General features: G+C 49.4%; 2 protein-coding genes across 2 annotated transcripts in view; one reads left to right on the top strand and one right to left on the bottom strand.

The window, feature by feature from the left end:
• The window catches only part of LOC149342946 (dimethylglycine dehydrogenase, mitochondrial-like), a 44,360-nt gene extending 43,774 nt beyond the window's left edge, over positions 1–586 (bottom strand). The window contains exon 1 of the mRNA XM_089545490.1: positions 456–586. Within this exon, the coding sequence (XP_089401616.1) occupies positions 456–574 (119 nt within the window). The 5' untranslated portion in view covers positions 575–586. The remainder of the gene's footprint in view (positions 1–455) is intronic.
• A 797-nt stretch (positions 587–1,383) lies between these two features.
• LOC149342945 (betaine--homocysteine S-methyltransferase 1-like) lies at positions 1,384–24,894 on the top strand. Its single transcript, XM_089545489.1, has 8 exons — positions 1,384–1,530; positions 15,580–15,718; positions 16,573–16,691; positions 16,792–16,983; positions 19,180–19,327; positions 20,061–20,243; positions 21,126–21,357; positions 24,536–24,894. Exons 1-8 carry the CDS (start codon positions 1,528–1,530, stop codon positions 24,705–24,707), a joined length of 1,188 nt encoding a protein of 395 aa, XP_089401615.1. The 5' UTR covers positions 1,384–1,527; the 3' UTR covers positions 24,708–24,894.
• The last annotated feature ends 1,143 nt before the right edge of the window (positions 24,895–26,037 follow it).

Here is a 26,037-nt window from a genome sequence, read left to right as displayed (position 1 = left end):
AGCGCACTTTTGCTTTTTTTTTTTTTTTCAAGGACCCAGCAACAAAAACGCCCACTTGACGCGAGATACGAAGCGCCTGCACCTACCGCTAGTCGAGCTGTTTTCCCTTTCTTTCTTTTTGCCCGAAATATAAAAACACACAAAAACGCATATCGTAAACATGCGCGAGTACGCCCGAACCGGACACAATGAAGTCCAGTATGGTCACTGAGTACGGCGGGTCTGCGGTGCCCTGGAGGCCCTGCACGCGCGGTCATTGACCGACTCGCCCAATGCAGGTTTTGTACAGCCTATACAAAAATTACATCAGCGGAAACAGGGTCAGTGAGTATTAGCCCTCGTGCGGAGGCGTGTCCGGCCCTCCGGACAGCGCCGTGCGCACTACAGAAGCACACGAGCATTTAGAGGGGAAGCGCGCGCCTTTCGCGGGCAAATTGCAGGTCGGGGATGCCCACCTCAGGTGTCTGGCTGGGCAGCGGCGGCGGCCGTCGGCGCGTCTCACGCAATGCCAGAGCCGGGTTGCACGTTGCCGCCGCAGCAGCAGCTCGGCTGGGAGCCTGCCCAAGGTCGCCATACCTCTCTCTCTCTCTCTCTCTCCCTCTTCCAGTGAGAGGAGCCGCCTCGTCGACTTTCGAAATCCTAGCACCACGCTCCGCGCACACAAAACGATAGCACGACGTGAAAGGAGCACTCCATGTGCGCAAACGGACTGGCACTATATGGCCAGCAACCGAATCAACTTTGCGTTTTTCTACAGAGGAGCCGTGCGAAAACGCAGATGCGAACCTGCGCACTTGCTGCACGAAGTTTTCCTCCGCGATTAGGTCGCATCTCGCTTTGGTTTGCTGATATCACGACCTTGTTGAGAAGAGGGAGAGGTAGCTGAGAGTTGGAGGGGTTTACAAAATGGGGCACGTGCTGGAGATGCCCTCCGTTCAACTTCGCCCCTCTCGGACCGGCCGCTGCCACGGTCCGGATGAGAGTCGCCACAGGTTGCCCTCTCTTGTTGTTTGAAGGAGGAGGGAGGGTTCTCTCCTCCGTTCTCCTCGACTGCTGCCCGTACGCGGCCGGTCGTTTCCCGTTCAACGTTCTCGGATTCTCTCTCTCACTGCCTCAAGGGCGGAGGGGGAGTAACTGACAGTTAAAGGAAAAAGAGGGCGAGAAGTGACAGGCGGGAGTGGAGACCATGGCCGCTCTAGCGGTCATCCGGAGGAGGAGGGGGCCGACGGAGAGGAGAAGGAAGAAATGTACGCACGTGTGCGTGGCAGGGAGTCCCTTACTATACAGTCCCGAAGATCGATAGTGCCTTGTTCCTCTCGCCTTACACCCCAGCATGTACACATATGTGTGCACATGTGAAAGGAGGAAAGCACCCCCCCCCCCCGCTTCCTTCCCGGGGGTTAGGGCCGTGTGCACAAAGCCCCTATTTATGCGGGGACCCGACGCTAGGAAATAATTCTTTTGCCGAGGCACCGTTTCTAACGTAGAGCAACAAGCGTCCCGCCGCCCCGGTATCTACAGACCATCATGGTGAGCACGTGAAGCAAAAGCTTCAGTTTTTGTTGTTTCCGTCGAAGACGATATGTTCAGATTTCTCCTATCCGAGCGCCGCTGGTTTTTTCTGGATCTTCAGCCGGCGCGCACAGGATCTCGGCACTCCTCTTGCAATCTTATCGAGGAAGGTGGCTTCTCTCTTTGTACATTCGACACCACCGGACGATGTTTTCGTTGTTTAGTGTTCCTCGTGGGCGTTACAAGAGACAGCAGGCTCCGTCATGCAACCCTTTTTTCTTTTCCACTTCTCCTCAGAGCGGTAGAGATGTCAGCTTGATGACACTCTACGACTGCGAAAGGCCGCCGTTTGACTTTCTTCTGTCTTGTAGCTATGTTATTATTTTCATCCTGCATGCTTGAGAAGGTTTGCGTCTTTTAGCTCCGTAGCCGCACTTGTTCTAGCGCCCTTGATAACGCTCTCTCGATGTTTCCAGCGGGCGGTGAACTTCCTCCCTAAAAGCTCCAGGCTTCGCGAATCGTTTAGTGCCCCTCGTTTCAAAGTACTCGTGTCAAGCCGACAGCAGAGGAGACGACGGTAGTTTCGCTATTTCCTATTATGCGAAGTCGTCGGGGTATGAAGAGCTATTAAGCTTTACTGCAAGCCGACTGACGTTAAGCACGTTGCATCCTGGATAAAACCAGTCAGCTCCAGGCGTTGCAGCTGGTAAATGTCCCGCTTTGAAGTTTCCCTGTGAGTTATCAGGTGCACCTTTAAGCGTATAAAACGGGAGTTCATGTACACCGGATGCAGCTAGACGCCGTGGTAGGGTCTCTTCTTTCAGTATGGCGAGCTGCCGACCGCGCTCGCTATGAGAGGCCCTTCATGCCGCGACTCTCTCATCGCTCTGGAGATGAACGGTTTCCTGCTTTGCTGTAGCAAACATATATAGCTTAGCAGCGCGGTCGCTTCTTTCCGGGAATATTGGCCGCTTCCTGCCACACTCCCTTCTCGAGTGCCGTTGCCTTGCTACCTCCTCTCCCCAAGAGATGTCAGCCTCTCCCCAAGACACAGGAAGTTTGTGTCGATGAAAAATCAAACCGAAAGCGCAGTGAATCTGAAATATTCGACTAAGATGGAATCTGTCGCGCGTTTAGCTGTTGAACACTATTGACTGGGAAATGAAGAAGGAAGAAAAAAGAGGAATGCTTTATTGCTCATGAGAGAAGAGTTCGAGAAAGACAGAGATTTTCTACATCAGTGTTGCGGAAACTAAAGCTTCAGAATGCTGGTAATTTCAGGCGCGTTCATAGTAACAAGTTCCATCTTTCGCTGAGAAGGCTATTATTCGCTTTGCACCACATCCTTCTCCGTGCTACACATTTTTTACGTGGCACATGAACTGCGCTTGGAACTGAGACTGTTGTCAGCTACTGGCTACACTGGCCTCGCATTTACACTGCGGACACTGCCGCCATCTTTGATGACTCGCACAATAACCCAGAAACGTTTGTAATTGCCACCGTCGCCATTTATGGTCCATTTCTGAGCAACGAATATATATCAGAAGCCTCCTCGCACACTCCTGTAATTATTTACCCGAAGAGAAAACTCCTTCAGTGAAGCCACGTAGCATTCCAGTCCTCTTCTAAGGTTCGAGCAGGGCCGGCATCCAGGCAGCTTCATGAAGCAAAAGAGTGAAGATGTCAGCCATGCTTTGTACATCCACGCTGGAGCCCAGCGGAATCTATGCAAAAGTAGCAGGTACTGTGCAGTCTTCCATGCTGCTCTGCTCCTTTGTCACGGGATCCTGGGTGAGAGTAGGCCCCACGACTTCGATTGGTTCGTCACTTTTCCAGGGAGCAGTGCTCATGAAGCTTGCTCGTCTGAGTACAGCGTAGCCAGCGTACGCCCACAACGAGACTGTCGCTTATCGTACTGCCTTGCAGCGTCAGGCTTAATTTATCAGTCCCCAAAACTGACATGGTTTCACCTTTTGTTCTCCAAAACGCGAGTTCTGCACGATCTGCGCATCGGACGGACGCAGGAAGATTCCGCAGCTCGTCAATATCGGTTAGCGCCGTGTCATGCGTAGTGTCATTTGCAATATGCCTCTGAGTGCTGCATGGTGCTATCCACCAAACCTCAATAACCAAAGCGCGAAGTGCAGTTTCAGTGGAAAACGGTAGCTAGGCATCGTATTTCATTCGGCGGATATGTTTTACTTGCTAGTAACTTCACGCGGACGGCCCTCAAGTCGCTATTCTTGCCTTAATTTTTTAGTTAAAAAGGAAAAATCTTTGAACTGAAGGAACTGCGTTGGAAAAAAAACTGCTTCCTTCACATAATCGAAGCTAAGCAACGCATTTATCATTTACGCCGTTAATTTGCAGTTAACGTTTTCTAGTTCGTAGCCTACGTGCATGCATGCTGCAGTGCACTACGCGTGTACGTGCCGGCGGTGAAGGAAACGTCAGATTGGCAGACAACGTGACTTTTAGCTCAGAACACTCCGGACAAAAGGGCAGAAGCGCAGAAGGGCGGACACGGAGTCTTGCGAAATGGCAGCTAATAGTGTGACTCAGTTCAGAAAGGGAATGATCTAAGGCGCATCAATTGCAAGCAACTGAAGATAAAACAAGTATCTTCGTGGGGGGAAAGATAAGTCCATGCGACGTTCGCACATGTCGCAAGCATTTTAGACGCCGTTGCGGTAAAAAAAAAAAGTTATCTGCCAAAAATATCAGCATGCGGAACCATCCGCCGGGGCTTGCATGGTGCATTGCGAAAGTCGTCGAATGCGCTTTTGCGCAAGTTATCGCCGTCGCTCGCTGAAGCCAGGAGAGCATCGTCTCGTCCAGAATTCTGGCGCACGAACGCGTCTTTTACTCAACCCTGGCAACGCTCAAATACTTCCTTCTTCGAAAAGAAAGGAAAACCGAAGCAGCAAAGGAAGTCCGCTTCGTTGCTTCGTAGTCTTAATTGCCTTCATTCGATATCGCGACTGGTACAGCTCTCCATTTTTTTTAGTAGTATCACGGTAGCGTCGACCAGACGGTCGTTCAATGTCTCTTGCGTGTATTCTAGCGGCGAAAAAGACGAGGTTATGCGCACGCGCACAGAGTGCTTGCCGGGTTGTGGCCCGTCTGCAGAACCAATCAGAGCAGAACAGCCGATCAGACGACGATGCAACTGGCATGCACTTTGTGTGCATGCGCACACTCTCGTCCGTTCCGCCACTGCGGTCCTGCACGGGACACCAGACGACCGCCTGGTCGACCTCTCGTGATGCTACTAAAAAAAAAAAAAAATGGCGGGGGCTTAGCTTTGGTTAAGGCTGGTAGGTTGCGAAAGCAGTGGGAAGAACGCGGCGCGCCGTGCCAAGCGGCCGCCGTTACCCGACGGGCCGAGTTGGTAGCCCGTCTCTCGCTCCTGGTATGACGTCACGCCATAACGTCACTAGCGACTCTAGCGGGAGGAGCGCGGCGCGCCGTGGCAAGCGGCCGCCGTTATCCGAAGTGCCGAGTTGGTAGCCCGTCTCTCGCTCCTGGTATGACGTCACGTTGTGACGTCATTAGGCATGGTATGACGTCAGGGGTCATTCTAAAGGTCAAACGTGGCAAGTGGCCGCCGCTACGCCAAAGGCCGTTCTTGGGAATAGCATTGCTTTCGCAATAAAAATTGAACAGCACCCGCCGCCGTGGCTCAGTGGTTACGGGGCTCGGCTGCTGGCCCGAAAGACGCGGGTTCGATCCCGACCGCGGCGGCTGAATTTCGATGGAGGCGAAGTTCTAGAAGCCCGTGTACTGTGCGATGTCAGTGCACGTTAAAGAACCCCAGGTGGTCGAAATTTCCGGAGCCCTTCACTAAAACCAAATTGAACAGATGTACACGTCATACACAATGTTAATCCTTGAAGTGCCACTCCTTAAAGCGGATATACCTATGGACTATCGAAGCGATAAAACTGAAGCAATGCAATTGTCGCTCCGTATCTTGCTTCTATGTGTTGTGTAACGCGCGCTCCCAACGTCCCACTGAAGTAGATTACGTTTAATCGATTTCTCCGAGTTCAACGCAATTTTGGTTGGTTGGTTTATGGGGTTTAACGTCCCAAAGCAACTATGGCTATGAGAGACGCCGTAGTGGAGGGCTCCGGAAATTTCGACCACCTGGGGTTCTTTAACGTGCACTGACATCGCACAGTACACGGGCCTCGAATTTCTCCTCCAAAGAAATTCAACCGCCGCGGCCGGGATCGAACCCACGTCTTTCGGGACAGCAGCCGAGCACCATAGCCACTGAGCCACCGCGGCGGCACCAACGCAATTTTACGTCTGAACGTTCGCCTGACGCGCGAACTGAACTTTTGATATTTCCTTCCCGTTGGTTCAATAATAGAAACCGATGCGAGTTGAACCACCTTCGAATTGGCTTCGCGTACCGGCTGAATTCGTATTTTACTCGGTCGTTCATTACCGTGAAGGCAACTTGATTTCTGGGTTTTGCACTAGCAGCACGACCATTGGCCACCGATATTTTCCTCGCCGTTCAGTTTTTCGATTTGTTTTGTACACGTAATGCTTGTGTGGAGCTCTGATATGCTCCTGTGCGCTTGAATGACATGCCTACCAAGCTACTACAATTTTTTTTTACGCTGTTATGCAAACTTATTGACGAGGTGGAACGTTCCATAACGCTACCAGATGCATTGTCCGTGTTGATGTAATTGCTTTCCCCCCTTTTTTCTTCGTACTCTTCCAAAAAAAAAAAAAATTTGTCCTCTGTGAGCATTCGTAATCCTTAATAGTTCGACCCATCTGTGAGCGAGTCATTGAGTACGAACGTGCCACTTCACTGTATCGCCTGCTTCAAGTCATATTTAGCACTGATGAACACGTTGCCGCGTGCAATGCTTACATCTGGCGCGCGCATAACCGTGAGCACATCCAAACGGTCTGATTTGTACACAGAGCTCCAGCATAGAAGACGCTTATGTTTTAATCATTCAATTAATGATTACTTCATAGGTAAGTGTGACAAACATGTTTTTCGTATTTTATGACCAAGTTTTTTTTTTTTGGTGAATAATATCGTAAAGTCGACTTCAACTTTAGAGCAGAAATAACCATGGAACTCGTCCTTTCATGCAAACTTTCATATTGTAGCTATACCTGCGCACGTACACACAGCCGCAGGAGAACCTTCCCAAAATCCGCAGAAACCACAGTTTTGCTCCGAGCCCCACTCGCAAGGGACGAGTGTATGCGCCCTACGGCCTATAGTCTAATTACATATCCAAACTTGATGCAGGAAATCCTTCCTCAAAATTCGATGGAGGCGATATTCTAGAGGCTCGTGTAGAGTGCGATGTCAGTGCACGTTAAAGAACCCCAGGTGATCGAAATTTCCGGAGCCCTTCACTACGGCGTCCCTCATAGCTTGAGTCGCTTCGGGACGTTAAACCCCATAAACCAAACCAAACCTTCTTCAAAATAACGACAGTAAAGAGAAAACAGTCGATTGCTGCTATCAATGTAAGGATATGTCTAAGGGCTTCATTGTTTGGTCTAGGCTGACGACAGCGCAGCCGAAATGATCCGAAAATTGCAGTTGTAGTTGGAAACTGTGCTTCCTAGGTGAGGCTTCAATCTTGTTTGCTGTGCAAAAAATAATAGATAAAGCTTATCAGTCCTCATTTTGTTTGTTCCCTCTTTAAGTACAGCGGACATGCACAGTGTCATACGGGTTATCAAAAGCCTTGTTTGTTCTACAAGCTGCGTCTGCGGTTTGTACACGTAATGTACATAGGAGGGTTCAACGTCCGAAAGCAATAAGACATGTATGCATAAGCACTATCGAAAGCAAGGGCGGCTTACATCAATTCAGTTTTTATCGCGTGAACCTCTTTAGAGCACGCAGAATTTCTTTCTTTCTGTTCTCTTTCTTTTCTTGTATGAAGTTGCATAAAAGAGTGTCGAGTGACCATCTCCAAATGCTGCCAAGCTTCATATGTCGTTTTTTGTACGCCTTTATGACGACTGCAGGTAGTCCAACATTTCAGGTTTTTCGAATTGTTCCATCTGTTTTTTTTTTTTTCTGGGCTACTAACTTTGGAACAGTTTCTCTCTTACCGTTATGGACACTACGCACATTGCTTGAGTCAGTGACTGACTACCTTGCTCCAGCGAAGCCTGGTACGACTCAAAGAGCCAGAACGAATCAAGAGATTTCGTGTACTTTGTAAAGAAGACTAACTTTACAAGCCAACCTCACGAGTTAACAATAAACATCTGCTGTCACTACTTTTACACCACAAAACATCAAATGCAGCTATCTTGCCCGTTAGACAAGGGCGCGAGCGCAATGCCGCTGAGGGTTTCTGCGATTAGGGAGAGCTAGTGTGTATCACATTACACGATAACACGGCGGAGTAGCTGAGCAAGCGATCAAAGGGCTGAGGTCTCATACCCAAGGATGCACTTTCGAATGCTATAGCATCCGCGATGCCGATGACCACATTACAGATCAGCCCGAGAAACGACAAAGACTCAATCCTCAATTGCTGTGAGGGCAATGAAGTGCGCCTGAACATGTTTTCCGCTGAAGCCCTGCAAACAAGGCGTCGGTTGAGTGCCTTTTTACATGTAATCTAACACATCCTGTACGGCGTAATGGTGGCCGCAAAAGTGGCTTCCGTGGTTGCTTTTTAGACGCATGCCGCATGATGGGTAGAAGGACACTTATCTTCTGGCGGCGTGGTGCGTTTTTTTTTTTTTTTGTCGTGTCAAAAGACACGGCACTGCTTTCGATCGCTCGCTGTTCAACACACCCATCTCTGCATTGCTGTGCTCGGGTCCAGAGCGGTGAACCGTCAGACGTGTTCAAACTTCGTGGCCCCCGACAGCTCGCCGTGAGAGAATAAAAGTTTGGACCTTCGTACGCATCGATAACGCGCCCAGTCAATGCGTCTTATTTCAACAGACGAGTCTGGCACGCGCCACCGGCACAGGACGCAACACGCTCATTGACCGAGGTCAAACAAACCGCTCACAATCTCGACGACATCCGGCTCCCGGCACTTTGCCCTTATCTGCGAGATGCGCTGCTCCGTGGCAGATTTCACGGGCCACGTACGGGCGTACTGGCGGGTGTAAAGCGGGCGCACAGGAAGTGCTTCGCATTGAACTGAGAGAGCGCAAAAAGCCCTTGCGGGTCACGTGTACACAGTTGACCTCTCCTCTGGGCGATCTTTGACCGCAGCTTCGCTGTGATTCATCCTTTTCTGGGAATAGCACGCTTAACGCCCCCACCTCTTCGACCTTTCAGACACACCACCTCTGTCAATAACGGTATCGGACATCAACTGTTGTATTTATCGGGTACGTTGACGGGGCAAGGTTGCTTCCGTTATGGGAGGTCAAGAGCTGCTAAACAAAAAAATTGTTTGCGCAAATTTTTTTACGGTCCGAACGTACAGGACAAAGGTGCAGAACAGCAACACAACAGCCCCTCACAAAGTCTCGTCGATGCCTTTTCGTCTTCAGCGCTCGTGGTTTGTAAACCCGATCATTACTGCTGCGCCCAATGTTACTCCAAATGATGGTGAGTTGTGGGAAGACAGGGTTAATTGGAGAGACATGGGAGAGGCCTTTGCCCTACAGTGGGCGTAGTCAGGCTGATGATGATGATGCTGACATCTGGATGACCAAATGAAGCAATTCATCGAGCCTCATTAGCGAAGCGATCGGCTCTATGCCTGACTTTCGAACTGATGCAGCTGTAATCTCGCTCTATAGAAGCAAGACATTGCCGTCTTCGTTTCCTTTTAGCCATCATTGCACGGGTTCAAAACTGCGTCTACGTCTCTGTGGACTGGGGAGAGGCGGATCTTCAAGGAACGTGATAGTTTGTTAACGTTTTGCGAATATGTGAACTCACCTCAGCCGGCAAAATTCACCTGTCCATTATTTCAAAAGAATTGAAAATATGAATAACCGAACGAGAAAGATGACAAACACGACGGCTCGTGGTCTTTACCGCGCATCCCAGCGCCAGCTGGGAAAACATCATGGCGCCTGTGCAAAATTCTCCAGCTTGACCCACTTTGGTCATCGGGAGCCGTTTGTCCCATTAGGATGGCGTAGCAGGCCGGGCAGGCCCCTTCAAAATTGAGGGGGAGCGAGCCACCCCGGCATGTCGACAAAATCGCCATCTTCGCACGAAGGTGAGCGCGCAGGGGCGTAGTAGAGGTAGCGCATCGTGAGTGGCGTAGCGTGTATTTTGCTTGTGTGCGTGGTGTGTTACGCTTCGTCGGCAGCATGTCATTAGTAGGCGTCAGCGACTCGGCACCCGCATGCTGGTATGTGTCATCGCGGAATGGTGGTGATGGGGAGCTTGCGCAGGATGATGGTTCTGGAACCTGCATGCTGGTGATGTGTATCATCGCGGAATGATGGTTCTGGAAGGATGGAATTGACGCGGTGTTTCCCAGCAGTGGTCTCACAGGTACAGTTAAGTAATATCTTTTAGCACTGTTGGCATCGGTTACATTGTTCGCGGGACGCGTCACTTGCTGCGCGCAGACTGCTGTCTTCAAGAATGATGTTCCATGAGCACTGATACCGCAGGTGATCGCTGCGAAGAGACGTTATCAGTGCAGATATACAACCGAGGACTAAAGTCGGTGCCCGTGTTGCCTGTGGATTCTTTGTCTGCGTTATCGTTTCTACGCTTCTTGAGCAAAAATGAACCAGGAAACCCACATTAATGGGCTTGGTTTGTGCACGACAGTTCCAGTGCTCCGCTGACTCTGATGATAGTGCTAAAATCAAGGTGTGCATTGTATTTAATAATAATGATAACAAATTTGACGTCAATCCATTGTTTCTGTCGAGATCGAAGATCACAGTTCAACACGATTTTGTTTATCATGATCAGCTCCTTAGAGGTCAGGACGCCGCTGGTGTTACTGAAAGTAATTTTCTGGGCTCTCGCGACTCAGCTACATAAATTGTTGCAGCACAAGCACATACTTCTAGGCGACTGCACCGAGCTCGCGCTGATAGCAGCAGATAAAACGGTTCGTAAGGGAGCGAGGTGTTGTTACTGCAGATGTGGGCGTGCGACTAAGCCAGTACGAAACGTATGTGATCAGGCTTGACTGGGGTACACGATTTCTTTGTAGACGTCCACCTGCTGCTGCAGATGCATTTCTCACGCAGCAGCTTTTTTTTTCCTGCTGCTGTTTTTCGCTGTTGTTCTCGAGGATGCAAAGAAAAGCAAACTGTTCTTTTTTTTTTTTCAGAGCAAATAAGTCAATGAACTTGATGCTTTGTAGTGAGAAAGATGAGAAAAATGACAAAGCGAACCGCAATGATCAGCGCTAATCATCATTTACTAATGCAGCAATTTACATCAAGCTCTGCCTTTATGTCATCGCTCTGACGGAAGCCACCGCTGGCGTCTCTGCCGTTGCACGGTAGCTTATAAAGTGTATATCACGTGACCAAGAGCCGAGGGTTAAAAAAGAAAAAGAAACAGTGCACCATGGCTGGGTGAAGCCAGCTACATATTGTTTCCCGTCGTGTCGCGCTCATGAGGCTTTTCTTAAACTCCGCTTACAGTTAATTAACTGTTAACAGTTAACAGTTAACTAACCGATCCAGTTTTTTGCAGCAAGATATCTCCTACGTGGCGCTTTTTTCCAGCATTTAAAGAAAGCCCGCGAAATATGCAAAAAAAAAAAAAGACACGTGTTTTGCTCTCTTGCTAACGCTGCCAATCGCGTTTTGAATAAAAGAAGCGTGCGCGCTCACCGTTTTGAAGTTAGCGGCCGACGCCGCTGTCAGCGTGATCTCGAAAATGCGTCCGCAGATTTTTCCGGAACATGGAAAGCGCACGCCGTGATCTGCGATAAGTGGTAGGCAGGCCACAGAGAGGCAATTAAGACGTGGCTGTTGTTAAGCCATCACCCACCAGCTGTCGTTAAGCCATCAGACGTGCGCTGGAGCGTCTAGATCCACGCCCACTGACGGAAATGAAGATTCTCGGCCACTGGCCGCGGCGGTCGTCGGCTTGAAGGCCTCCAAGGCACAGCTCCGCTTCTTGCGAACTTCTGGCCTGCACTTTTTGCTGACTGCTGTGACTTTTAGACTGACTGTGACTGACTGATTTTTAGACACTGACTTTTTAGAGTGACTTCAATTTTCTGCTACTCTCTTTTCTCTTTCATTTTTTTTTATCCCCTCACTCCTTTCCCCCCGTGTAGGGTAGCAAACCGATTATTCTTCCGGTTAACCTCCCTGCCTTTCCTCTTCTACCTCCCCCTCCTCCTCCACAAAGACAAAACAAAAAAGGAAGGAAAAGCAATTGTCTTGCAGCTCAAGGTAGCCTTCATTTTCTTCGTTTGTATCATTGTTCACCCCGTCGAACAGAGCGGCGGCCGGTCGCTTGGCTACATGAGCGTTCACCATTCCGTCCGTTGAAAACACGGCTGGCGGCCCTGCAAGAGGGTAGAGCATGAGAGCAGACGTGTTTTTTTTTTTTTTAAATATATTTCGCGGTCTTTCTTTAAATGCCGGAATTGGATCGGTTGTTTCTGAACACCCTCTACAGCTTAACGAAACGCACTTGGCCCTAATGTAAATATTAACATTTTTGCTTAATTCATCGTTAATTAAATAATCAAAGAAATATACAAAAAAAACACTTACAGGATCGTCACATGAAGGCAAACAATGTGGTGTTGCGGTTTGCCGCTTATTTTTTAATTGGCTCAAGTAACACCTTGTATACGTCATCGGTATTGACGACAGGTTTAAGCGCTGAACACATGCTGAACAGATGGTGCAAGGTTTAAAGAGCAAGTGAGCTGAGGATATTTTTGCTGAAATGAAAAATAAAAATTCAGCATGCGGAGGACATTTATCCCACATGTTAGAGAGTGTGTTCGAGGGATATCAAAGAAGGAAAGGCGTTACCGAGTCAGATGCGACAAGTTCAGGAAATCTGCTGGAACAGCGCGGCCGTGGCTGGCCGAAAACACTGACAGCGTCTTTGTACTACAGCCGACTTTTATGGAAGTGGTGATGGTGATGGCAATGACTACATGATGAAAAGCAACGCTGTATTCCTCACTAGGGATCAAGTTTTATCCAGACTGGCGAGTGGTGCTTGCGCAGAAAAAATGTTTACCCAGTCGCTCAGTGCAAGGCAGTGATGACTACGCAGTGATCGCCACGTTATTAGCTGTAGTAGCACCTCTCATAGACGTGAGAAAAGCGCTGTCGTTGCACCGTGTGAACAACGGTAGATTCTTGGCAGCATGTATATTTGGCTGGAAAATTTGGGTTGAGCGCTCTCGAGTGGTGTACTGCCAATAAAGAAATGTAGATCGAAATTAGATAGTGCGTGATTATTTTTAGAGGGAATGCTCGTGAATGTTTGACATTATAATTAGTCTTTCCTGCCGTCTTTTCGAGCAGACATTGCTCTAAAAACCACCGTAGCCGGTAGCGTCTCATCTGGCTGCGCAGGCCGCCGGCTGAGAGCCTCACACCAGAACCGCAGCGACTTCATATCGATATTTCAGTACTCAACGCATAACATTGTTTTTTTTTCCTCCTTTTTCTTCCCATAGTAAAAAAACATAAGGTAAGCATTTACGAAGCATGAAACAATGTACAGAAGTGCCTTCTTAGCTACAACGTTATAACTTCGCGTCGGTCTGCAAACTGCTTAGGTTGCCGATCATTTCTTTTTTTTTTTTCAATGGCAAACGGGTTAGTTATTATCCTGCTGTATGAAAAGTCATAGATAGTTTTGCTTTATACACTGTACACAGATGCTTTGAAAACTTTGGTCCCACCTCCACCACCTCCACCAAATGTAACGTGGCGGCCAGCCGAAGAATGAGGCGTGATGAACGATGAATAAGAGATGATTTTAATGACCGCTGGCCTAGCGCGAGCGCGCCGTCCCGCGCCGCTGCCAGCTTCGTCGTCTTCGTCACAATATTACAGAATATTTTTTGCTCTTATAGCTTTCTTTGCTGTCTTCACGTCTAAGTACGCTTCCCCTCGACTTTTATTCCTTTCTGTTTTGTAGTTGCTTGTAACTCCGTGTGTTAAGTAGTGGACAGTCTCTCTTAATGTTTAAACGTCTTGGCTTAATGTCTGAACTTTGCTAAATCGATGCTCACACGTACTGAAAACACAACCTAAAAAGCCTAAAAAAAGTTTGTTTCTTTTCCCTTCTCATCATAAATATTATCTCAAATTTTTGCTGCTACTTCCTCTTTTTCTCGAAAAATGAAAAAAATATAGTGATTTTTTTCGACTTCGATGGTTACAAAAATTCTTTATTTCTAGCTCAATATTGCTGTGCTTAACTGGAACGCTAATGTATAGTTAATCCCTCTTCGAGAATCATTGCAATTCTCGACCGAGTCGAAAAAATATCAAAATCGGGACTAAGCTAAGCCAGAGCGTATGGCCATTTTGTCGGAATTACGAATTTTCCTGTAACGTTGCAGTACTTTTCTGTAGTGCTGTCGTATGCGACAATGAACTGCAGAATACTGCAGCAAATTTTGTTGTTACTACAAAAATTTCTGTTGGTGCTGCGGGTTTATAACCAGGAACACTATAAAAAAATCTGTTGTAACGACAGAAAAAAAAAACTTTTTCTGTTTTTCGATGGGGGATCGTTTCGGCACTTATGTTGAAACAGCGCACTAGGATAGCTTGTTTTTGACCATGCAATGGTAACGAAAACTTGGCTTAACACACTTCCAAAACACCTTGTTCTGTTTCCCTTTCCTTCGTGCTTTCTGGAAGGCCACACTAGAGCGATAACATCGGGAACAAGAGAGAACTGGTTCCTTCGTTGTTGGCACTCCCACTCGTGTCATGCAAACAATGAGGACGTCAATGATGGGTGCAATATTTGTTTCGCCTGTGGTTGCACGAGCCGTCACGTTATCTGTGGGCACGATAAGCTCCCGCCAGGTGATCAATCCTGTGACATTCCTTATCGTCCCGTGCTGAAAACACAAAAGGGTGCACATCAAACAGAACTCGTGCGTTCGTTTTGATTCCGGATGAAAACAAACTTAGTCAAGCTTCGGGTCTCTTCATTATTCGTGCGCGTCTGAGGTCTATATGTAAACAATACTCTTTGCCCTGGTCGGCTGGATGATTAAGCGCATTTTAAGGCGTTATTACACACGCAGCATTATAGAGTTTCAATAAAATGGAGCTGTATACCAGCGGCGATATACATCACACCAGTAGGGTGTCTATTGCGCATGCGCTGTCGTGGTTCCGCGCCTTCACCTACTTTTCGGGGGCTGCGGAACGGCAGCTTAACGGGTTGACGTACTACCATAGGTGTCGTAGCGTAGCCACAGAGGTACAGCACTAATAAGCCGCTTTGTCGAAAACAAAGGCATTTGCGTGTCGGTGCTCTGACATGGTGTGAGCCTGCCAGAACAATACACATATAGCCATTATAAGTCAGCTAACTAGGAAGGGCTGGGAGGCGGCCCTATCCATCTCGGACCTGGAGGCCCAGCGGTCCCTGGCCCAGAGAGCACGGGCAGCGGCGGTGGCCAATGGCGTCCCGGAATAGGGACTGCCACCCAGCGCAACGACCATCCCCACCTTCCTTTCCCAGTTCAATACAGCGCTGTAATAAATGTTTTCTCCTCCACTTCCGCCACTAAACAGGATAAACTGGTCAGCTGCTTCGTACAGCTTCGATCGCGCCACACATTGCTGCATGCTCACTTTTAAATGGTCGCTGCTCATGTCCGTGAGCTCTCTTCTTTAATCATGTTCCTCGCAGCACACTGAGCCCAGTTCTTCCTCTTCTTGTAGACTCGATCTTCAACGTATTAGCGATAAACATCGCCATCGCGACGTTCCAGGATGCTCTCCGTTGTGCCTAACCAGTGCTGCTTCCTGTGAAGTCTTTCTCTTACTTAGTTTTTTTTTTTCGCTCTAATTACCCCTTCGCATACAGCAAGCACCAGTTAGCCCAACCCTGTCATTTAGTTAGCGCTCTCTTTTACTCTCTCTCTGCAGTCTAAAGTAGGACTGCTGGAGCGCCTGGACAAAGGCGTCGTGATCGGCGATGGCGGCTTCGTATTCGCCCTCGAGAAGAGGGGCTACGTCAAGGCCGGCCCCTGGACTCCCGAGGCCGCCTCCGAGCACCCGGAAGCAGGTATGCGTATACCTTTGAAGCGAGTTCGCAAGCGACTGCAGGCACGGATCGTCAGGGTGGTCGGCACCGCCGTTTTTTAACGTCTTTCAGCGCTTTTCCTATTACAGCGTCAACTGGTATTGTGAAGCTTGTCTCCCTCCTTCGATCTCATGGGTGCGCCTAAAGTTACACCGCGTAGCAAGGTCACGTGACCCATTTATAACACTCATCGTCACAGCTAAATGACCTTGTGACTGTGCACCCGAACTGCCTTTCACCTTCCCCTCACACGCACAGCTGATGCTCTGAAGGGCGTGTCGTATTGGGGGATACGTTCTTTCGAGTTCTTTCCTTCCCTCGACTGATTTATTTTCAACGCTCGTATAGCGTTGCAGTCCGTCAGACTTCTGTGCAGTCCGTCAGACGAACCAGCTGGGCTTTCGATTTTCATGAAGCGCCTCCAAGAAGTCGCGAGTGAGAGCACTTTCTCACTCGTGGTGCAATTGTGTCATCGAGTGATGTGGAAAGACATGGTCGAAGTGAATATAATGGTAATCTGAACAGAACACACGGGCAAAAAAAAATAATGAAAGGGTATCCGTGGCCAGTATCATATGGGACGTGCTGTCCTCAGTTTAACAAAATAAGCCTGCGCAATTTGACCACCTTGATGACCAGGTGGCCTGAGCAGTTTTGTGCTGAATGCAAATACAGTGATGATTTCGTTATGGCATTGAAAACTGCACTGCACTGCAAGCAGTTTCAGGAAAACGTTGCGCTACTGACTTTTACTCTCGTTTATTTTTTTCACACCTTGTACTGCCAGTGCTCACGACTGTCTCCCGTTTTTTTTTCTCCCCTGTCTTTTACACCAGTGCGTCAGCTGCACCGGGAGTTCCTGCGTGCAGGCGCCGACGTTATGCAAGCTTTCACCTTCTATGCCAGCGACGACAAGCTCATCAACCGTGGAAACTTGGCCGGAAAGTCCCTGACGGTATGCATGCCACTTGACCTAGCAGTGGTGATATATTTCTGTGCAGTAGCCTTCTTTAAATGGTCCTTAATTGCTATACTCTGCTGTCGTCCTCACGCAGGGCGCTGACATCAACGAGGCGGCATGCAAGCTGGCTCTGGAGGTGGCCGCCGAGAAGAATGCGCTCGTGGCAGGCGGCATCTCGCAAACACCCTCTTACCTAAGCGGCTGCCCCAAGGCCGAGGTCCAGGACGTCTTCCGCAAGCAGATCAACGTCTTCGTCAAGAACAAGCTGGACTTCCTCATCTGCGAGGTACGCTCCACACATGCCTACACACCTACGTCTAGGTCCACCTAGTGGCATATATCGTACTGATAGCATGAGACTCTATTAGTGAGCCGCAGAATCGTTCTTCCTTCGTGCACACACCTCAGACCTTCGTTTGCGTTGCTCGAAAAATATTGCTTAATTTACAGACGCTGCGGGCGCAGTGCGCAACAAGAAATGATTTTTAAAAAAGCACTATCTTTCGTAGTGAGAGTAGGCGTAAGCATACAATGCTTTGCATACGGGCGTAGCACATAGTAGAGCCTGAAACCTTGTTGCCAAGTCTTGTCTCGGCAAGACACAACGATATGCCCACAGCGTCGCTCGGGCGGAAAGGGCAGCGAGTGCAACGTCCAGGGCCGCTCACACTGCTTACAACGGAGGCTTCCGCGGCGCGTCGAAGGATGGCGCCATGGCTCCGCACGAGACTAAACCCCTTGCATAGCGTATTCAGGATCAGTTCCTTCGGGTGCGCAGATTAAGCTATACGCACGGCCACGCACGGCGCTCCCGCTTCGTTCTCACGTCACGAGAACTGCGCTTGCACCGCTCGGGCTGTAGGACAGAGTTTATGTTCTTTCCCGCCGCGCGCTGGCTTCGCCCGCGATCGGTCTAGGAAGACGCTGTTGATGACGCATGTTCTGTTCCGGCGGCTGCGCAGCACGTAGGCACCTTGGGGCAGACGTAAAGTTCCGCCGAAGTTCGTTTAGGTTCGTCTCCATGTTCTTCCTCCGTTCTGGCGCTGTCACCCGGAGCGCGCCGACCACGGGTGGTAAAAGCATTTCATGCTTAATACCGGGACTGTATTTCTGGTGGATCGTGCTCTCTAGAAAGGGTTTGGTCGCTCTATACAACACTGGCATGTCTAGACAAATGATTTTTCGACGTCGTGGCCACCGCACATCATCTGGAAGCTGTGAAGGAACTCTTGCGGTCTCTCAAGGCGACGGGCCTGACCTAACGCATTTGACTGGGCGCTGCGGTTCATTGCGAGTGCCGCCCCGCCGCGGTGGCTCAGTGGTTACGGCGCTCGGCTGCTGGCCCGTAAGACGCGGGTTCGATCCCGGCCACGGCGGCAGAATTTCGATGAAGGCGAAATTCTAGAGGCTCGTGTGCTGTGCGATGTCAGTGCACGTTAAAGAACCCCAGGTGGTCGAAATTCCGGAGCCCTTCACTACGGCGTCCCTCATAGCCTGAGCTCCCTCCTGACGTTAAACCATAATAAAAAAAAAAACAATCATTGCGAGTGCCTGTGCACACCATATTACTCCTTTACCGGCCGTGCGCGTTCATATTTAGCCGGTGGTTCTCTATTCGTTGTGAGGTGCGGTCCTGGGTCTAGGTAAACCTAGGGGTGGCGTATTCAAAGAGCGGAGGTACTTTCATGGAGGGTGCGGTACAGAACGCCAATCAATAGGGAAAACTATAGGTTTGTACGGTACGATGCATGCATCGAAGCATTCACGTACATCACGCCAGTCAAGGCGCACCTATCAGCGATACACTTCCTATGGCTTTTTTTTTTTCTACAACTCCTTCCAACGCAGGGCAGCAGACATCTTCCTACCTTTCTCTACTTTTACTCTCTATCTCTCTTTGCAGATGGTTCTACTCTTCGCGTAATTTATCATTCAATTTATTCACATTCAGCTGGTACACTAAAACTATAGTGCCATCATACGAAGGCTTCATGAGCTAACACCCCTTGCCTAGTCTTCAGTGGCCCGTTTAAACTGGTACATTCATTCGGCTTGCCGGTCCATGGCTAGAGTGTTCGGATCCCTAGCTGTAGATGACTAAGCACGGATGCTACCATTAAGCGTCTGTAGCGTACAACTAGTGGCTAAGCCTTGAATTTGACTGCCTCGTTCCCTGACTCATTTTTCCTTCTGGTCTCTTGTTTTGTGTCGTCTGCAAAAATCAAGCACTGCCACATCTCGTTAATTACGACCGCGGGACTACGCACAGTTGAGTTCTCTACCCAAGGAGCTGGTCGTCATGGTTAGATGCAACTACCGTCGTGCTGAAAAACATTAGCCGCTTCTAAATAAATAAAGACTCGCTTGCTTCACAAGCGAAGTTTTCTGACACCGAATTTGGGTGCTTCCATCGGCACTGAATGCTATAGTAGATGTCATCAACGACACCGCTGCCATAATGTACTCTGCCGTCTGTGCGCAGTACTTCGAGCACGTGGAGGAGATGGAGATGGCGATCGAGGTGTGCAAGGAGACGGGACTTCCAGTGGTGGCCACGCTGTGCATTGGCCCCGAGGGAGACATGCACGGCGTGCCAGCTGGAGAGTGCGCCGTGCGCATGGTCAAGGCCGGTGAGTTAGCTGACTGCTAATTCATTCCGCCTAGTAGAAGAGATTCATTTCTGTTTGCAGTACTTTGGGCGCACTTCCGAAGTAACGCTCTTTACGCATGAGTAATCATTGTTAACTCGTGTAATGCGAAGGCATTCGGCGAATTCAGGTTGCTGGCGACGTTTGTGGCGCTCATAACTGCTCCGGAATGTTCCGTCCAGATAATTCCGGAAGCAAAAAGTGAGCCAGCTTCCGCGCGGCAAATAAATAAATAAATAAAATATTCGCAGGAAGAAGGTGAGCTGAAACAGGATGCCTATAACACTGCCGATGACGCCATGGCATAGAGGATATGCTGATGGTCGTGACGTCGTATGTACGTGGCGACAATTGTGATAATGACTTTGATCTACTGCACAGCGAGATCATCGCTTGAGTCTCCAAGTCGACGGCATCTGTGCATTCCTCATAAACGCTAACCGTATTTCAAGTACAGGGGTGGATTTATGGATGACCCATAGAGGATGGAGGATGCCGTTGGCGTCCCCTCCCCCCCCCCCCCCCCCCTCCCTGCGTTTATCGGCTAAATCCCCCGCTGTTAAGGATTTGCGCACAGATGTATTTTCTTTCCACCGTATTATGCTTTCACTTATACCGCATAAGGAATCAAACCCTGTATTCTCTGCAACACAAGTTCTGCAGAGGAGTATCTATATCACTGATCCTCATCGCCTTCCTCTCTGCTCGATCGCAGGCGCAAACGTAGTGGGCATCAACTGCCACTTCGACCCATTCGTGGTGCTCGAAGGCCTGAAGCTCATGATCGATGCGGTGCGTGCTGCGGGTCTCAAGGCGCACTTCATCACCCAGCCGCTCGCGTACCACACGCCAGACGCCGGCAAGCAGGGATTCATCGACCTGCCCGAATTCCCGTTCGGTGAGGCACAACGCTTTGTCACAGGGAAGCCATAGTCGCTGAATGTCTTCTTGGCTTTCGTTAGAGTAATATTGGGCCTCTTCGATGAGCCACACGTTTATAAACGTTACTAAATAGAAGCGTTTAATTCATGATAAAATGCCTGCTGTCATGGAGTTATGCAGGGGCTGCCTTTATGTGCAACAAATGTCAGTGTAGTGGGTAGCTGTCCAGAATGCCGGGTACAATTTACCTGGATCAGCAAAGGCACGGAATGTTAACAGGGGGAAAAAACGCCGTTGAATTACCGTTGACAAAAATTTGAACATGGGATATGAAGATAGTGGGGCAAGAACCACTCAATACGCTGCGCTCTAGATATGTTAAAATGCATTTGTACTCGAAACTCGCCATATTTAGTGTCTGGAGTCGTTCGTGCCATGGCCCCTGAAGGGCGAAAAATAATTAGGCCATTATTTTTGAGGATATCGAGGCTTGTACATTCGCCGTTGCTTTTGCGGCGTAATTCCGAGTAGCGCCTTCTACAGTGGAGGCCTGCATGAAAAAAAAAAAAAAAAGTACTGTTCAGTTTTACTACATGGTTGGAGTCTTTGCTCTAAATCAGTCCAGAGCAAAAATTCCCGACTTTTCATCTTCCCATAGTGGGGAGGAGTGGCTGTTTCAGAATTTAAGACATCCAGGTCTTGCCAGACCTAGCAAGCTTTAGTCTACAATGTTCAGACGCAATATACAACTTTCCGTGTCTGTTTGTTAAATACGTCTCTCAGTTTATAGAATATCAATTGCGCCTTTTTGGCAGAACGCCAGGCGGTGTTCGTTGCTTTGTTTTCCCCGCAAGCGAACGCTTGTCGAACGGGTGTGGCACACTGTCTCCCGACGCAGCCCTGGAGCCGCGTGTGTGCTCCCGCTGGGACATCCAGCGCTACGCGCGCGAGGCGTACGAGTTGGGCGTCCGCTACATCGGCGGCTGCTGCGGCTTCGAGCCGTACCACGTGCGCGCCATCGCCGAGGAGCTGTCCGCGGAGCGTGGCGGCGTGCTGCCTGACGGGTCGCAGAAGCACGACGCCTGGGGTGAGGGCCTGCGCATGCACACCAAGCCCTGGGTTCGCGCTCGGTAAGTTCCCGTTCTGCTTAGGCCATTCTTAAGAGAGAAATAAGTGAAGAGAATAATGGAAAGATAAGCTTTATTAACAACGTCATAAATGGCTTATTGTGGCATCTCATTGCTCTAAGACATTTCGATGTCTGTGGGTTTGATGATGGCTATGATGCGTGCGGGTGACTGGTGCCTTACAATAGCGGCTATGCAAGGCATGCTCACCTGAAGAAATCTAGCCTTCTATAAAACAATGGTTTTATGTCACCCTTGTAGATAAAATGCATTCTTTTTCTAGGCCCTCTACTTTGGGGTGGAACATTGATTTTTAATCAGATATCATTACGAGGGCCATAGAGGCGAAAAATGCCCGGCGGCGGCGTCAGTGTGAAGCCTCCTCCTGCCAAACGGGGGAGGAGGTGGTTTGGGGATTTCCTTCTCTCCACCAGCCACAGTTGGCAGTTTGCAGGTATAGGAAAGGGAACCCCTTCTCCACTTGCAGGGGAGAGGAAGGATAGACCGGACCAAGGAATGCTCAGGAAAAATTAAAATCACTAAGAATGATTGGCAACCCGGAAATGAAAGGCGGGTAACTGTCTGAATTCTCGCTGTACACTTCAACCGCGCCACAAGGGAAGGAAAGAAGAAGGGAGTGAAAGAAGAAAGTGAAAAACAAGGGCCATGCCAGCCCCTGTTCACGCCGGCCATGAAGTTAGTCATTATTTCAGCGGTGCACTTTTTCTTGTGTAGAATCCAGAGTGCACGTAGCATGGGGCTTCCTCCCTGCCTATTGCATGCGGCGCCACTTTCCCTAGAAGTGGTAATAAAATGAAATGTAGGTAGCAGCTTCATGTTGCAAAATATGATGTACAGCAGTACGAGACAAGGAGGGCTCGATCGTGCTTCAGATTTTTTGCGTTTGGTTGTGCGACGCAGAAGTAGGAAAGAACCCAAGGCGACTCCATCGGCTACGGGTAAACTATTCATCCGACTTATCATCTGCCATGCAATTTACGTTACGTTGGAGTTCCTGATGAGCGGCCATGCCGTAAGCTCGCCCAACATGATCAAGCCCAGGAAAGTAGTCTGTCTTTTTCAGGGAGAATTCATTTAGAAAGCCGCCTTGCTATGGTTTTCATAAATTGTAGATTATGGGGTTTTAACTTTTCTAAGCGACATATGGGCTATGACAGACGCCCTAGTGGAGGGCTCCGGACTAATTTAGACCGCCTAGATTTCTTTTACATGCGCTGACATCGCGCAGCGCATGGGATTTTTTTGTTTCACCTCCATGGAAATTCCGCTCCGCCGCGGCCCGCATCGAACCTGTGACATTGAAATCAAGCAGCCGGACATCAAAGCCACTGAACCAATGGCGATCACCCCAGTGGGGCTAAAACTTTGCAGCATTCGAATGCACCGCGACACAGAGCACAAAACTTGTCAGGACACTGCCTAGAACTGTACATTGTTTTCATTGTGCCAGCTAAATTAAAACTCATCAGCCTCGCTCTGCTCGAAATCCTTCGTGAAGTAGGCTTCGACCGCATATTGTGTGTTCCGAGCCACACTACGAGGCCTACAGTATATCATTGTTTTTCTGATGAACTCAGCGCAGACGGCATCTGTGGTCCCCAGCGTGCATCTTGAGTTCAGTGTTTATACTGACTGCTGAGGAGAGATTCGGGCAGGTCAAAAGGCAGGCACTGTTACCAAATGCGATGGACGGTGTTGCACTTATTGAGCTCCAGGTCCCTCGTGGTGGTAGAGAGAGAGAGAGAGAATAAACTTTATTTATAGAGTTTTTGAAAAGGGAGGCTCTCTTCTGGCGCTGGCGGGCTACTGTCGCTTGGTGGCCTTGATCTCTTGGATCTCGGCGGGCAACTTTTTCTGCCACAGGTCCGAGCTGCGCAGCGCGGTCTCCCACTGCTCCTCTGTGGTTATTCCGCTGAAAGGGTTTTTACTGCAGGTCCACATGATGTGGTTAAGGTTAGCATACTCTCCGCAGCTTTTTCATTCTGCAGAGTATATAACTGGATGAATTTTGGCTAGTATTGCGGGGCATGGCAATGTGTGCGTTTGGAGCTGCCTGAGAGTGGTTGCTTGCTCTTGCGTGAGCGTGGGGTTGGGATGGGGATATTCTAATCTGCTCTTTTGATAGAAAGTCGTGATTTCACTAAAAGTGAGTAGATAGTCCCTCGCTGAGCTGGTCCCGTGGTTTGGGAACGCGTCTGGTCCTGCCCGGATAGTTAGTTCTCGGGCTATGTTGTTGACCGTTTCGTTTCCTGGGAGGAGTGAATGTGCAGGGGTCCATATAATTTTGATTCGAGTTTCTGGGCGGTATTTGCTAATTAATTTTGCGGGTGGGAGATGTACTCTGCCTTTTATGAAGTTATTTATCGCAGTTTTTATACCGAGTTAGGCAGGGACTAAGACATTCCGTGCTCTTCTACACGGAGCTCATGTGAAGCCGTCTTGTGAAGTCATGCTCGGTGGCAGCACTTTTCGCCGGCGTTTTGTGCTGATGAAGAGTTTGGCTCGCAGTAGTTCCCTCGATATGTTCGTAGAAGCAGTACTAAAAGACAAGGGATGAGCAAGAAGACAGGGCAAGCGCTCGTCCCGTATTCTTGCCTTGTCTTTTAACGCTCTTTCTGCGAACATGGCCTACCAGCTAGCTCAACTTTCCCTGTTGCTTCCTCGATATTTTCTATAACAGCTTCGAGATTCAGACATTCATGCCACTTTGAGCAAGCTGTCCAGTTGTGTTTAGTGCATCGTCACGTGTGTGGACTGGACTAATTAGGATTGCCTATTACGGGCTAGAGGCCAAACGCTGGTTAGTGATATCCTAGCCTAAATGAAGAAAAGGAAATGGATATTGTCAGGGGGCGTAATGCGGAGAATAGCCGATGTTCCTTAAGGGTAGCGTAGGGGATTCTGAGACAAGGTATGCGTAGTAGGGAGGGAAAGAAAGTCACGTGATGGATGAGATTAAGAAGTTTCCGTGGAGCAAGACACGATTAATTTGAGACCACTGGGCAGAGGCCTTTGTCTTTAACTAAACGTAGCTGGGCTGCTGCTGATGTTGATAACCTTCATCATCGCCGTGCAGCGATATTAGGCGGACTGCTGCTGATGATGATATCGGCTCGTTTACTTGCTAAAACGGCCACGTGGCGACTTTGCCGTATTGCAGGGCATCGCGCGCCTACTGGGAGAGCCTGAAGCCGTCGACCGGACGGCCCTTCTCGAGCGCCTTCTCGCAGCCGGACAACTGGGGCGTCACGGCGGGCAACGAGGAGCTCAAGCAGCAGACGTCGGCCACCACTCGCGAGGAGATCGAGAAGCTGCAGAAGCTGAAGAAGTGAACGCGCGCTCGCTCCCCCCGACTCATTGCACCCTTACGGCTGCTGCTATTCTATGCCAAAGCAGAAACTAGTTACTGTCCTCTGTGAGGAGCAAATTTTCACTATACACTTGACAAGGTTAATAAAACCTACACCTATATGCACTGACAATCGCATCATTCTTTCTGAATTAATGGTTTCTTTTGTATTCATTGTTAGTTTCCCTTTCAGCTGCAGGAGTCATTTATTCGAACCGGTGACCTTTAATCGAGGGCTGCGTAAAAAATCGTAACATGGTAATTTGTGGTTCTAGTGATTGATTGGTTTGGTATGTGGACATTTAACGTCCCAAAGCGACTCAGGCTATGAGGGACGCCGTAGTAAAGGTATCCGAAAATTTCGACTCCCTGGGGTTCTTTAACTACACTGACGTCGCACAGTACACGGGACTCTAGAATTTCGCAATTTGGTAAAAAGGCACCAGAACATATGCATTCTCCTCAAAGGTGCCGGGTTTTAGCCAGACAGAGGAGTCCCCCTACATTGTTGTGGAGTGAATGAGTAAACTTTATTGCCACAACTGGAGTTATTGAGGCATAGTAGGGTGGCATGACCCCCAGGTGGGGGCGACTGCTTGGGCCCAAGACGTGAGGGCGACTTGTTGCAATTTGTCTGTGGTTGTCAAAAGTCCATTCCATCCCTCTTCCGTGGGAACTGGCAGTAGGGTGTGTTGGGGAGCTTGTTTCGCGCACCCCTATAATATGCGAGTCTGTGTTCCGGGGGTACCATTGTTACAGTTTGGACAAGGGTCGAATGCACCGTTGGTGATAAGCGCCAAACGAGAGTGACTGAGAAGCGAATGAGTTTGCATTCTACGGAACAGGGTGGCTTGTGCTCTGTCGAAATCAGGATGGAGGGAGGGTATATTCGGCGTTCTCTGTACAGGCTGGTAATTTCAACGTAGGTCTCGGGAGTCTCCTCCAAGATGACGAGGGAGGAAGCTGTGTAGGCCACCCGGTTCGTAAAACATTGGGCTAAGTGGTCGACTCACTCGTTCCCGGAGTTCCCAGCATGAGCAGGAACCCAGACTAGGCTGATCTATCTATGCGAAGGGACGCAGTCTTCGAGAATGCGTGCCGCGACAGGGGAGTTGTTGGAGTAATCGCGGATGGTGTTTTTGGAGTCGCTAAGGACTGTGCGAGTGGCAGGGTGGGCGATGGCCAGCGCCATCGCAACTTCTGCAGCAGTGGGAGACGAAACCCGCGTCGTGGCCGCGTTGAGTAGGGTACCACAAGGAGTGGCAGCACATGCTATATAGGTGTTAGTATTGTAGATAGCCGTCCGAAAAATA

The sequence above is a fragment of the Amblyomma mixtum genome, chromosome 5 (genome assembly GCF_055824585.1).
Source record: "Amblyomma mixtum isolate Tamu chromosome 5, ASM5582458v1, whole genome shotgun sequence".
Lineage (NCBI taxonomy): Eukaryota > Metazoa > Arthropoda > Arachnida > Ixodida > Ixodidae > Amblyomma > Amblyomma mixtum.
The sequence above is the reverse complement of the archived record's forward strand: the minus strand, read 5'-3'. Positions and strand labels throughout refer to the sequence as shown.